Below are 13,007 nucleotides of genomic sequence, written 5' to 3'. Positions count from 1 at the left end.
CTAGGCATAAGATTTCTTGCTTTTGGGTTCAGCTTAGATTCATCTGAGGTCATAGTTTATGTAATCATTAATATTCGTAAACCAATATTAAACCAGTTTTCTTAACCATCCACCTGTACAAGCACATTAAGTTGACTTCAGTTATCTTTGTTATAAATAATGCTATAGTGAATAAATTTCAGCATTCATTTGGGCAGCTGGATGAACAGAGTATTTCTGTTAGGTAGACACCCCTGCCATATGTGCTGGATCTAATAGTTTAGAATTTTTCACAGAGGTAGCAATAATATTTGAAAATTTTATGCTTTCACCAAATTTGTGTGTGTACCCTTAACCCATCAATCATTTTGTTGTTGTTTGCCAAATTTTATTTACTTGGAAATACCATGATCAGGGCTGTTTAACCTCGTGATTAAGACAGTGGTTAAGATGCCTGTATCCTATTTTGGAGTACATAGGTTCAATATCCTACTCTGGCTCCTGGCTACATCTTCCTGCTGATGCAGACTCTGGGAGGCAGCAGTAATAGCTCAGATAATTGGATTCCTTCCACTCACATGAAAGACCTGGACTGAGTCCAGTTCCTGGCTTTAACCTTGGCTAAGCCCTAAAGGGCTTTGGAGGATTGAAACTATGGATGGGAGTGTTCTGCTTCTCTCTCCCTACCCTACTGTCCGTCCCTTCCCCCTTCTTACTCTCCCTCTCAAACATGATCATTAGGAAGACTGATTATTTTGTACAGGTAGATTTTACACTCAGAAGTATTTTTGCTTTTTCTAAATCACCTCTTTATGTTGTTTTGCCCAAATTTTTATTGGTCTCAAACTTTCTTGAACTCTTTCTTTATTGGAAATCTTAATACTCCATATTATGAGGTTTTTTGCTCTCATATCATTTAAATGATGATGCTTTGCTGGGCAGATCCTCGGTAAATTAGTGTGTTGCTCTATTCCTTTATGGTCTTAGGATCTCAAGTTGCTCAGCTTTTTAGATAGGCTGTTGTTCAAGAGGTATTCTAAAAATGCCGATTAAATTCACTTAATGCGTGGTTCTATTCAGTTCAACTGTACCCTTACTGATTTTCTGCCTGATGGACCTATAAATTAATGAAGTGGGATGTGGAAGTCTCCAACTATAATGGGAACTTTGTTTCTTTTTGCAATTCTGTAAATCTTTGTTTCACAAACCTCGATGCTGTTAGGTTCCTACATATTAGAATTCTTACATATTCTGGAAGAAATGACCCTTATTATTCTGTAATTATCGTATTCACCCCTGAAAGCCCTTTTTGTTGTGAACTCTTCTTTGTATGAAATTAATAAATCTATTCCTTCTTCCTTTTGGTCAATGTTCAATCATATATATATATATATGATATTATGCATTTGCTGTAGTCATAGATTTTTACAGCACAAAAAGTGAACCTTAATTTATACAGATGAAAAAAATCAGACACTTTGGAGGTCAGCCCTAGTGGTTGCAGGCATTTAGGTAGTAAAACAGCAGATGGAGAATCTCTGTCTGTCTCTCTCTTTCTCAAATTGATCAATCAATCATTTTATTTTATTTTATTTTTATTTATTTGACAGGTAGAGTAATAGACAGAAAGAGAGAGAAAGAGAGAGAGAGAAAGGTCTTCCTTCCGTTGGTTCACTCCCCAAATGGCTGCTATGTCCAGCACTGCGCTGATCCAAAGCCAGGAGCCAGGTGCTTCCTCCTGGTCTCCCGTGTGAGTGCAGGAGCCCAAGCACATGGGCCATTCTCCACTGCCCTCCCGGGCCACAGCAGAGAGCTGGACTGGAAGAGAAGCAACCAGAACTAGAACCCAGCACCCATATGGGATGCCAGCACCGCAGGCGGAGGATTAACCAAGTGAGCCATGGCGCCAGTCAATCAATCAATCATTTTAAAAATGACATAAACAACCCATAAATGAATAACACATAAAAATGTCCTTAAAATCATTGGTAATTAGGAAAAATGCAAATTTAAACCACAATGAAATATGACATTAAACTAACTGGAATCCATGAATTAAAAGCATGGATAGTAACTGCTATTAAGAATTTGGAGAAACTGAGGTGCTCACACTGGTAGAAATATCAAAAGTTATAATTTTAGAAAATTGTTTAGTGTAATAAATACCTTATATCTCAGAATTTCTGCTCTGTACCAGTTACCTATGAGGAATGAAAATATGTGAGTATAGGGACTGGCACTGTGGTGTAGCTGGTAAAGCCTCTGCCTGCAGTACCAGCATCCCATAAGGGCTCTGATCTGAGTCCCAGCTGCTCCACTTCCGATCCAGCTCACTGCTATGGCCTGGGAAAGCAGTAGAAGACGGCCCAGGTCCTTGGGCCCCTGCACCCTCATGGGAAACCTGGAAGAAGCTCCTGGATCCTGCCTTTGAATTGGTGCAGCTCCAGCCATTGCAGCCAGTTTGGGAGTGAACCAGTGGATGGGAGACCTCTCTCTCTCTCTCTCTCTCTCTCTCTGCCTCTCCTTCTCTCTCTATGTAACTCTTACTTTCAAATAAATGAATAAATCTTTGAAAAAAACTTGCACTGTGCACCATAAAAGTGTACAAGTATTATTAAAAATATATCTTCATCTGTTTTTTGTCCCATTAATTCCTTTAAACCGAATTCTGCTAAAGCCACCAATGACAGGTATTTTCAATAACAGATATGTTCATGGGATAGTTCAATCTGATCTTCCCTGGAAGCCTCTCTGTCTTGTGGACACTGTTCCTCCCTTTTTGTTCTGTCTTCACTGGCCACTCCAGCTCAGTGCCTTGCATGCTCCTTCCCCATCCTGCCTTTAAGCATGAAGGTCTGTAGCATGGCATTAAGTCCCCTTCACTCTCTGCTCCATCTGTGAGTGACCACATCACCTTAGTACCAGGCATACAATGAAGAATCTCAGTTGTTACCTTCACCCATGGCTTTTGATGTTCATCCTAGACCCCAGTACCCAATGACCAACAAGATTTCTGCAATTTGTTTTCTGAGACTTTGTAGGAAGGAGGTCTACTATTGTTTTCCTTCTCAGCATAAGCAGTGCTTTAAACTTCTGGTGTGATCACACCATTGTGCTTTATTTTTCTTTGTACTATTTCATACAAGGGAAATTAATACAGTGCTTATGCTGCTTTTGGCATAAAAATAACACTCGTAACACAGCAGGAACTTTTTTTTTTTTAAGATTTATTTTATTTGAAGGTCAGAGTTGCGGCAAGAGAGGGAGAGACAGAGAGAGAGACAGAGAGAGAGAGAGGAGAGAAGTCTTCCATCTGCTTGTTCACTCCCCAAACGGCCTCAATGACCAGAGCTGGGCGAAGCCCAAGCCAGCAGCCAGGAGCTTCATCTGGATCTCCCACATGGATGCAGGGTCTCAGAGACTTGGGTTATTCTCTGCTGCACATTAGCTGAGAGCTGAATCAGAAGTGAAGCAGCCGCAACTCAAAGCAGTGCTCATATGGGATGCCAGTGCTGAAGACAGTGGCTTAACCTGCTGTGCAACAGTGCCGGCTCACTGTGCTTGTATTTCTTAATTGAAATTCCAAAAATCTGTCACCTTTATCTCACTTTATACAAATACTGTGAATAGAATGATAAATATATATTCTTAAAAGTATAAATATTAATAAATAATGTAAATATTACCACCCGTTCATCAATTTATTTTGAAAACCAGCAGTTGAATTGAATTTTTAGAAAGAGGATATTCAAGTTTCATTTAAGAATTTAATAAAATATAAAATATAACATTTATTAAAATGACAGGTGAGCATGTTTTCTAGTTTTAATACAATGTTAAATGTGAACATCTGTTATGTGAAAAGTATAAATATTATAAGATACAAAAATAAATAAGTATATATACAATAATGAATATCAGGGATGTCATCTCTTCGGGATTGATACCCCTGGAGCTGTATGTTAAACATACACTTCTTTAATATACTGACAAAGTATCTCTTAAATTAATCCAATAAATTCTGTGAATTGAATAAGAGCCATTAGAAATGACCAAAGACACATGTACAAGTGTGATGGGGCGATCAGTCAACGAGAACCATCTCAGGATGACGCCAGGTCTCCATCCTTGCTTCTTAAGCTTTCCTGCAAGTCTGCTGTTGAGGAGAAGGCTCTCCTGATCTCCATTCTGACGAGTTCCCAGGCACAGCCACTGTGTTTCTTCTCGTCCAGGTAGAGACGGATTCTCTGGAAGTACCTCTTCAGCATCAGCGTTGGGCTGTCAGCCGTCAGGACAGAGTCTTCCTCTCCCATGGCCTGTACCAAGCAGGTCTCCAGGCCTTGCAGCTGCTGATGAAGTGCAGTGTGCAGTTCCTCCAGGAGGGTGTTGTTCCAGGCAGCAGAGGAGCGCGCTGTGTGGAGCAGGTTGAAGATCTGCTGCAGCATCTCGTGCAGGACAGACACGGTCTGGTTCTTCTGGAACTGGCTGCCGTTCACCACCTCCCGCGGGAACTGGAAGTCTCTTCTGTCCTTGAGACACAAGACAGGGGAGACCCTCCTCATCTGGTCCAGAAGCACCAAGGTCGTCCTGCTCAGCGGGACAGAGTTGTGAGGCAGGTCACAGCCCAGAGATCCAACAGGGCCATAGCTGCACAGCACCAGGGCCGTCAGCAGAGGGAGTAGCTGGGCCATGGGGAAATGAGGCTGCTGCTGTCCTGGCTGGGCTGGGGTCTGGGTGAACCTTGGACTCTAGGTTCTCTGAAGGCATTCTGGCTGTGCATGGCATTTATATCATACAGAATGGACTTTCTGCTTTTACTTCCCTTTTTTGCTTTCATTTCGGTATTCTTAATCTAAACTACTGATTTTGAAACAAAAGTTGAGTTTTCCCCAGAAACTTCTGACGTTCAACTCCAATAGACAAATATGGATTAAATGAGAAACATCTTTGTCCTAAAGTCAAACATGCATAGATAGAAAGACAGATGGGTGGATGGATAATTGTGCACACAAACACACACTCTTCTCACATGTTGCCCCTTTGTTTTCTAAGAACAAATGTCTAGCCATTTTTTCAAGGTTCCATTTTTGCCCTCCATACTCTGCCCAGAAGTCTGGATACCTTGGCCCTATAGGTTTCTGTATTTGGTTAGTGATTTCCCAGCTATCTTTGGTAAATTAACCTTTTAGAACAAAGACTGTGGTTGTGCTGTTTACTACACAGAAGATGCTGGTGATTATTAGTGGCTAAGTTTCTCCATTGTTTCTTTTCCTTCGAGAACCTCCATGTGCTTAAATTTCAGTGGGACCCCATGGTCCGGATGAATGTAGACACGACCCTTTTCCAGTATATATTTTTTTTTTTTTACTGCAGATCTGCGGTGCCCCTCAGGCTGGGACAATATACCTAGGAGGAATTCGTTTGTGCGTGTGTGTGTGTGTGTGTGTGTTGTGTGTTTTAGGTGCATAAGGTAATGGAGTTCATAAATCTGAGGCATTGTTATTTCCCCAGCATCACCTCTCTCATGAGGTTGTTATGACATCAACCAACACGGTTTCATCTAAAATGACAAAGTGTCAGTGCCACACCTCTGCTGAAGGAAGGCCTTCTTTCTTTGTTGCCAAAATAATAAATCCTCCAATTCTCGCTCTTGCCCCTTGCAATTTGTGTGAAGGACCATGGCTCCCAGTGGTGTACCCTTCCTCTCCTGACCACATGTCGCAGCCCTCAGATGCTGATAGCTAACGTTTGTATTGCCTGAGTAGTCGGAAGGCTTTTCCAACTATGCTGATTTTACCTGCAGTGTCTAATAATTTTTATTTTCCCTGTGCGGCTTTTGTTATTCAGTGCTTTTACTCAAACCACTGAGCACCTGTTACCCTCAAAGCTTCTTAACTATTGCCCCTTGATATTCTTGTTTTTTTTTTTTTTTAAAAGAAGACTTTATTTTTTTTATTTGAAATACAGAGGTACAGAGAGAAGTAGAGACAGAAAGAGAGGTCTTCCATCTGCTGGTTCACTCCCCAGATGGTCGCAATGGCCGGGGCTGTGCTGATCCGAAGCCAGGAGCCAAGAGCTTCTTCCAGGTCTCCCATGCAGGTGCAGGGGCCCAGGTACTTGGGCCATCTTCTACTGCTTTCCCAGGCCATAGCAGAGAGCTGGATCGGAAGAGGAGTAGCCGGAACCAGAACCGGTGCCCATATGGGATGCCAGCACTTCAGGCCAGGGCTTTAATCCACTGCGCCACAGCGCTGGCTCCTTCTTGTTGGTCTTGATGTTGCCTCTCATAAGAAGTTCATATCCCGAAAACCAGGGGCCTTCAGTTTTTCCTCCAGGTAGTGTGAGTCTATTGGGCCCCTTTGGGCTCCTATCTGTGTTTCAGCCTCAGAATTCAGGGCAGTGAGTCAAACTTAAGTAAGTCAAAGAGAAATCAAATGCTTTCCTTTATTGGTTTGTATCTTTTTCACTATAAGATTTTGTGACTTCTTTTTCACATGGTGCTTTACTGGGCAAGGCTGGCCTTGCTGCTGCATCACATTCTACCGTGTCTTGAGTCAATACAGGAGGCTGCAGCAGTTGCTGCATTTTTTTTCTCTTTTTTGCATTCTTTTTACAACTCAGATATTTGTTGGTTCGTTTCACTTTTCAACTTCCTAGAAAGCAAAACTTGGCAGTTGTTCATAGGTGAAAAGAAAAAAAAATGCAACTCTGATTGTCATGGAAGTGAAATAAAGGAAGTGACCTATGGTGACTCAAGGACAAAGTGTAAACTAGCAAAATTCAGAACTGCAAAGTGGGAACGATTGGTGGCCATTGCTAATGGGCACAAAGGCAGGAAAGTGGCTGCTTCTGCCAAAGGCAGAATCATTGCTAGTACCCTTCTTTGTCTCTTTTACCAGTTTTTGTCTTTAAGTCTATTTTGTCCAATATTAGTATGGCTACTCTTGCTCATCTTTTATTTCAGTTTGCATGGAGTATTTTTTCCAACATTTCAATTTCAGTCCGTGTGTATGTTTTTTGGTGAGGTATGTTTCTTGGAGGCAGCATATAGATAGGTCTTGTTTGCTTTTTTTTAATCCATTCAACCAGTCTGTATCTTTTAACTGGAGGGTCCTTTAGTTCATTTACATTCAAGGTTATTATTGATATTTAACAACTTGGTCCTGCCATTTTCTCATAAATGTTTCTACTCTTTGGTTTGGATCTGCTTTGCACTTTTACTAGGAATTTTTCTGCCTTTACATTGAATCATTTTACTGATTATTTTCTATAAATTTCTGTGTAGCTCATTCTTCAGTGTCATTTGTAGAGCTGGCCAAGTGTTGACAAATTCTTTCAATTTCTGTTTGTTTTGGAAGCATTTTATTTCACCCTTTTTATAAATAAGAGCTCTACTGGATATAGTATTCTGAGTTCACAGAATTTTTTTTTGTTTTGCATGTTAAATTATATCTGTATTCTCTACTAGCCTTGATTTCTGATGAGAAGTATACAGTCAATCTAGTTGGAATTCCCTAGAATTAATCTGGTGTTTCTGACATGAACATTTTAGGACCTTTTTTTTTCTTTTTTTCTTTTTTGACAGTAAGAGTTAATGAAAGAGAGAGAGCCAGAGAGACAGGTCTTCCTTCTATTGGTTCACCCCCAAATGGCCGCTACGGTGGGTGCGCTACGGCTGGCACTGCAGCCGGCGCATTGTGCCGATCCGAAGCCAGGAGCCAGGTGCTTCCTCCTGGTCTCCCATGCGGGTACAAGGCCCAAGCACTTGGGCCATCCTCCACTGCTTTCCAGAGCCACAGCAGAGAGCTGGACTGGAAGAGGAGCAACCGGGACCAGAACCCGGTGTGCCGGCCCTGCAGGTGGGGCATTAGCCAAGTGAGCTGCGGTGCTGGAGAGGAACTTTTCTTTATATTTTGCTTCTGAAAGTTTGAATATAATATGTGCAGTGAAGATATTTTCTGATCATGTCTTTTTGAAGTTCTAGCTCTTCCTATACTTGGATGTCCATATATTTAACCAACTTAGGGCAATTTTCTGCTATTACTTCACTAAACAAGCTTTATAAACCACTTTGCTTTTCCATTCATTCAGGAACGTCTAAGATATTTTTATTTGGTCATTTTCTAGTATCCTGTAGATCTCAAATATTGTTTTTAGTTTTTATAATTTTATTTTTTTGTCTGACAGATATTCCATGGATTTGTCTTCTAACTCAGATATTTTTTTCCGTCTCACCAAGTCTGTTTTTAGGGCTTTCCACTGTACTTGTTATTGGACCTATTGAATTATTTTCAAAAAATATTTATTGATTGATTATTTGAATGACAGAGTTAGAGAGGGAGAGACAGAGGTCTTCCATCCTCTGCCTCACTCCCCAAATGGCCTCAGTGGCTGGAGCTGAGCTAGTCCAGAGCCAGGAGCAAGGAGCTTCTTCCAGGACTCCCATATGATGCAGGGGCCCAAGGACTTGGACCATCCTCCACTGCTTTCCCAGATACATTAGCAGGGAGCTGGATTGGAAATGGAACAGCTGGAACTTGAGCCAGCGCCCATAGGGAATGCTGGCACTGCAGGCAGCAGCTTAGCCTGCTAAGCCACAGCGCTAGCCCTTTGGATTCTTTGTTTCTAATATTTCAGTTTGATTTTTCTTTACTATCTCTGTCTCATGGCCAAATTTCTCATTCATGTCCTTTACAGATTTATTTAACTCTTTTAATTACTTCTCTGTCTTTAAGTAACCTTATAGTCATTCTTCTGAATTCTTTTTCAGACGTTTCTTCAATCTCTTCATCTTCACCATCTAATATTGAGATGCTATTGTATTCCTTTTGGGGAGTCATATTGTCTTCCTTATTCATGTTTCTTTTACTACTACATTTATTTTTATGCATCTAGGGAAACATTTGTTGGTATCTGCTCTGAAGAAATTCCAGGAACTGCATCCACGTCTCCCAAAAGGGGTGTAAGAACTCACGTACATGAGTGTCATCACCTGATTCCCAGAAACATTAGCTGGGAGCTCGGTTAGAAACAGAGTAGCTGGGGCCGGTGCTGTGGCTCACTAGGCTAATCCTCTGCCTGTGGCGCCGGCACACCGGGTTCTAGTCCCGGTCGGGGTGCTGGGTTCTGTCCTGGTTGCCCCTCTTCCAGGCCAGCCCTCTGCTATGGCCCGGGAAGGCAGTGGAGGATGTAACATACTAAATTTAGTAACATACTAAATTTTTGCACATTCGTGTCAGGTAAAGGATCATATATTAGTAGTACTCTTATGCTCATTTCAGAACTTTCAGCATTTTTTTGATGCATAAGAATTCAATTGAATTATAAAAATAATTAATAATAAAATTTATTTAGTTCCTTAAAAACATTTTTTTCTATACCTACACTTATACTGACAAACTGATTTTACACTCATGTCATCTGAAGATCATCAAATGATGTGAAATCTCAGCTTCTATGCGACAGAAAATCGATGTTATAATCCTTTATAGTTCAAACATATATCCTAACAGCTTGGCTCCTACTTGCAAAGGGCAATATTGATAATTCAGGAGATAGAGAACTATTACCCTAAAAACAATAGTGTATTAGGTTTTCTGATGCCTGTGAACTGTGTGACTCAGGGAGAAATTTCACTTAGATATTATTCTACATATGACACCAGGCCGATTATGTTCTGTTATGGCAAAGTAGAGAGCAAGTAAGATATGAGTCATATTGTGAGTTTAATATAGTACTAGACAAAGGCAACATATTGTGTTGCTCTTGAAATTAGAATCCCCAGAACCACGTGTATCTTAAAGGAACTAGAATTTCATTTGTTTGAACAATAAACTCTAGAGATTAGTGACAGTGAGTAAAGTGGAAATGCTAAAAATTGTCTATTACAGTTCTAGCAACAATGGCCATGATGAAGCAACATAGCTGGATCATTTATGAATGGCTTCCAATAGCAAAAGAAAATCTGAAAAAAAAAACTTCAGTAAAAATTATTTCTTGAGTGATTATATGTAGCCTGGTACTGATGACAACAAAGAGAATAAGACAGAGTCCAGTCAATAAGGGAGTGTTTTCCCAAATATGATTCCATTGTTTAAGGAGTAGGAATCCTGAGGACAGGGACAACCCAAGTTCCTATGCAAAATAAAAAAAGTGAAGACAGCAGTGGGTGTTTGGCACAGGAGGTAAGGGCTTGCCTGAGGTGTCTACACCCCATATCAGGGCACTTGGGTTGAATTTTAGTCCTCTTCCTAATTTCAGCTTCTTGCTAATGTACACCCTGAGAATCAACAGGCAAACTTGAGAAGCAAACTCAAGTGCTTGGATCCCTGCCATCCATGGACGAGACCTAGATGTACTTCCCATCTACCGGCTGCATGCTCTCCTAGATGTGGCTGTTGTGGACATTTGGGAACTGAAACACAAATTGGGAGGTCTTCATCTCTTTGCCCCCCTCACTTCCTCCCTAATAGTCTGTTCATTTCTTCCTTTTGAATAAACAAGATTTCTTTTAAAAATGACAAAGAAATTAAAAATAAAATTAACCACAGATACTAATATCAGGGCTAAAAGTTAATGCTTCACATATGCAACATTCCTCCAGTTATGAATCTGTGGCAAAGATGGGATGCCTTCATTGCATAGGAATCAACTTCATTTGGGACCTGTTGGAGTTCTTTGGAATATTTGAGCTTTAATGCAACTATATAAAGATTATTTTCTGAATCACATAGTCTCATTAGGCACGATATGGCCCTTAGTGTTTAAAAACGAATTCTTTTTTTTTAACTTTTATTTAATGAATATAAATTTCCAAAGTACGGCTTATGGATTACAATGGCTTCCCCCCATAATGTCCCTCCAACCAGCAACCTTCCGCTTTCCCACTCCCTCTCCCCTTCCATTCACATCAAGATTCATTTTCGATTCTCTTTATATACAGAAGATCAATTTAGCATACATTAAGTAAAGATTTCAACAGTTTGCTCCCACACAGAAACATAAAGTGAAAAATACTGTTTGAGTACTAGTTATAGCAATAAATCTCAATGTACAGCACACTAAGGACAGAGATCCTACTGACTCTGATCATATTTAGACAGGGCCATGGTCAAAGTGGAAGTTCTCTTCTCCCTTCAGAGAAAGGTACCTCCTCTTTGATGACCCATTCTTTCCACTGGGATCTCACTCGTAGAGATCTTTCATTTAGGTGTTTTTTTTTTTTTTTTTTTTTTTCCCCAGAGTGTCTTGGCTTTCCATGCCTGAAATACTCTCATGGGCTTTTCAGCCGGATCCACATGGCTTAAGTGCTGATTCTGAGGCCAGAGTGCTGTTTAGGACATCTACCATTCTATGAGTCTGCTGTGTATCTCACTTCCCATGTTAGATCATTCTCTCCCTTTTTTATTCTATCAGCTAGTATTTGCAGACACTATTCTTGTTTATGTGATCTCTTTGCTTCTTAGTCCTATCGTTATGATCAATTGTGAACAGAAATTGATCACTGGGACTAGTGAGATGGCATTGGTACATGCCACCTTGATGGGATTGAATTGGAATCCCCTGGTATGTTTCTAACTCTACTGTTTGAGTTAAGTCAGCTTGAGCATGTCCTGAATTGCACATCTCTTCCCTCTCTTATTCCCACTCATATATTTAACAGCGATCACTTTTCAGTTAAGTTTCAGCACTTAAGAAGAATTGTGTATTGATTACAGTATTCAACCAAAAGTATTAAGTAGAACAAACAAAAAAAAATACTAAGAGGGATAACATATCAAGTTGTTCACCAACAGTCACGGCGAGGGCTGATCAAGTCACCGTTTCTCATAGTGTTCATTTCCTTTAACAGGTTTCCTTTTTGGTAGGTGACATCTAACTGAGCACCAAAAAGGAAACCTGTTAAAGTGAAATAAAAACGAATTCTTAGGCTGTGGAGAAATCTTAGATATGATGGTTTGTGACCCTCCAAAGCTCAACCATATCCAACAAAACTTTTTCTTAGTATTCATTTTTCTCATTGGATTTCTTTTTTTTTAAGATTTATTTGTTTATTTGAAAGTCAAATAAATAAATTAATATTTGAAAGAGTTACACAAAGAGGAAGAGACAGAGAGATATTCCATCTGCTGGTTGACACCCCAAATGGCCGGAGTTGAGTCAAGCCAAAGTCAAGAACCAGCAGCTTCATCCAAGTCTCCTATAGGGATGTCAGGGGCCCAAACACGAGGGCCATCCTCCGTTGACTTTCCCAAGCTGTTAGCAGGGAATAGGATGGGAAGTGGAGCAGCTGGGACACAAACATGCTCCCCTATGAGATGCTAGTGTCACAGGCAGCAGCTACCCCTACTGCATCACAACACCAGTCCCTCATTTGCTTTCTTTATGTATTATATGAAAAGGATTGATAGTGAGCTCATGGGAGATAGCCAAAACATACCCAAGAATATCTCCATAAACCTATGATGAATAGATGGCTGGCTAGTGCATTTTGTTTCCATCATTTGCTTGAGCTCAAGTCATTTTTGGGAAGCACCTTCGGTTAATTTTGTCAGTGACGGCTTTGCGGATGTTACTGAAGTTTAAGCTTCGGTACTTCAGAGTGTGAGGTGGGATTTGAGAATAAAATGCAAACAGCTTATATCTTACTATTCAATTCCACTGAAGTTTTCCTACACACTAACAATTTTGTCAAGTATGGGAAACAAAAAATAAAGAAAAAAGGTGGAGGAATGTCTAGCATCTAATGATGTTAAAAATTATTTTCTCACATGAAGAAAAATTAAAAGTTCAGTACACCAAATATCAATGTGAAGCACATAATTTAATTTTTCACCTCCACAACAGCTAGTCTTATGAGTACTATTAAGTATTTGGGAATTTCAGATTTGTGAAATAATTTGGTACGTGATAATTTATATAAATAAATAAAATGAATTAAAAGTTGCTTCACCAATTAGTACAAAAGATAAGAAAATGTCAACAACTTTTAAAGGTAACTTTGAATTGATTTTTTGCCATTATTAACT

At 40.1% G+C, this 13,007-nt stretch overlaps 1 protein-coding gene across 1 annotated transcript; it reads right to left on the bottom strand.

Moving 5' to 3' along the window:
* Window positions 1-4,082: 4,082 nt before the first annotated feature.
* Window positions 4,083-4,670, bottom strand: LOC100353137 (interferon omega-1). Its single transcript, XM_002708055.6, has one exon. The coding sequence runs from the start codon at window positions 4,668-4,670 to the stop codon at window positions 4,083-4,085; it is 588 nt and encodes a 195-aa protein (XP_002708101.2).
* Window positions 4,671-13,007: the final 8,337 nt, after the last annotated feature.

This window comes from Oryctolagus cuniculus, chromosome 1 (genome assembly GCF_051225735.1).
Source record: "Oryctolagus cuniculus isolate XC-2025 breed Fujian yellow rabbit chromosome 1, ASM5122573v1, whole genome shotgun sequence".
In the NCBI taxonomy this organism is placed as follows: Eukaryota; Metazoa; Chordata; class Mammalia; order Lagomorpha; family Leporidae; genus Oryctolagus; species Oryctolagus cuniculus.
This window is presented reverse-complemented; position numbering and strand designations above follow the sequence as displayed.

Bases quoted from the DNA above. Each gene is read 5' to 3' on its own strand.
- LOC100353137 (XM_002708055.6), bottom strand. From the start codon at position 4,670: ATGGCCCAGCTACTCCCTCTGCTGACGGCCCTGGTGCTGTGCAGCTAT.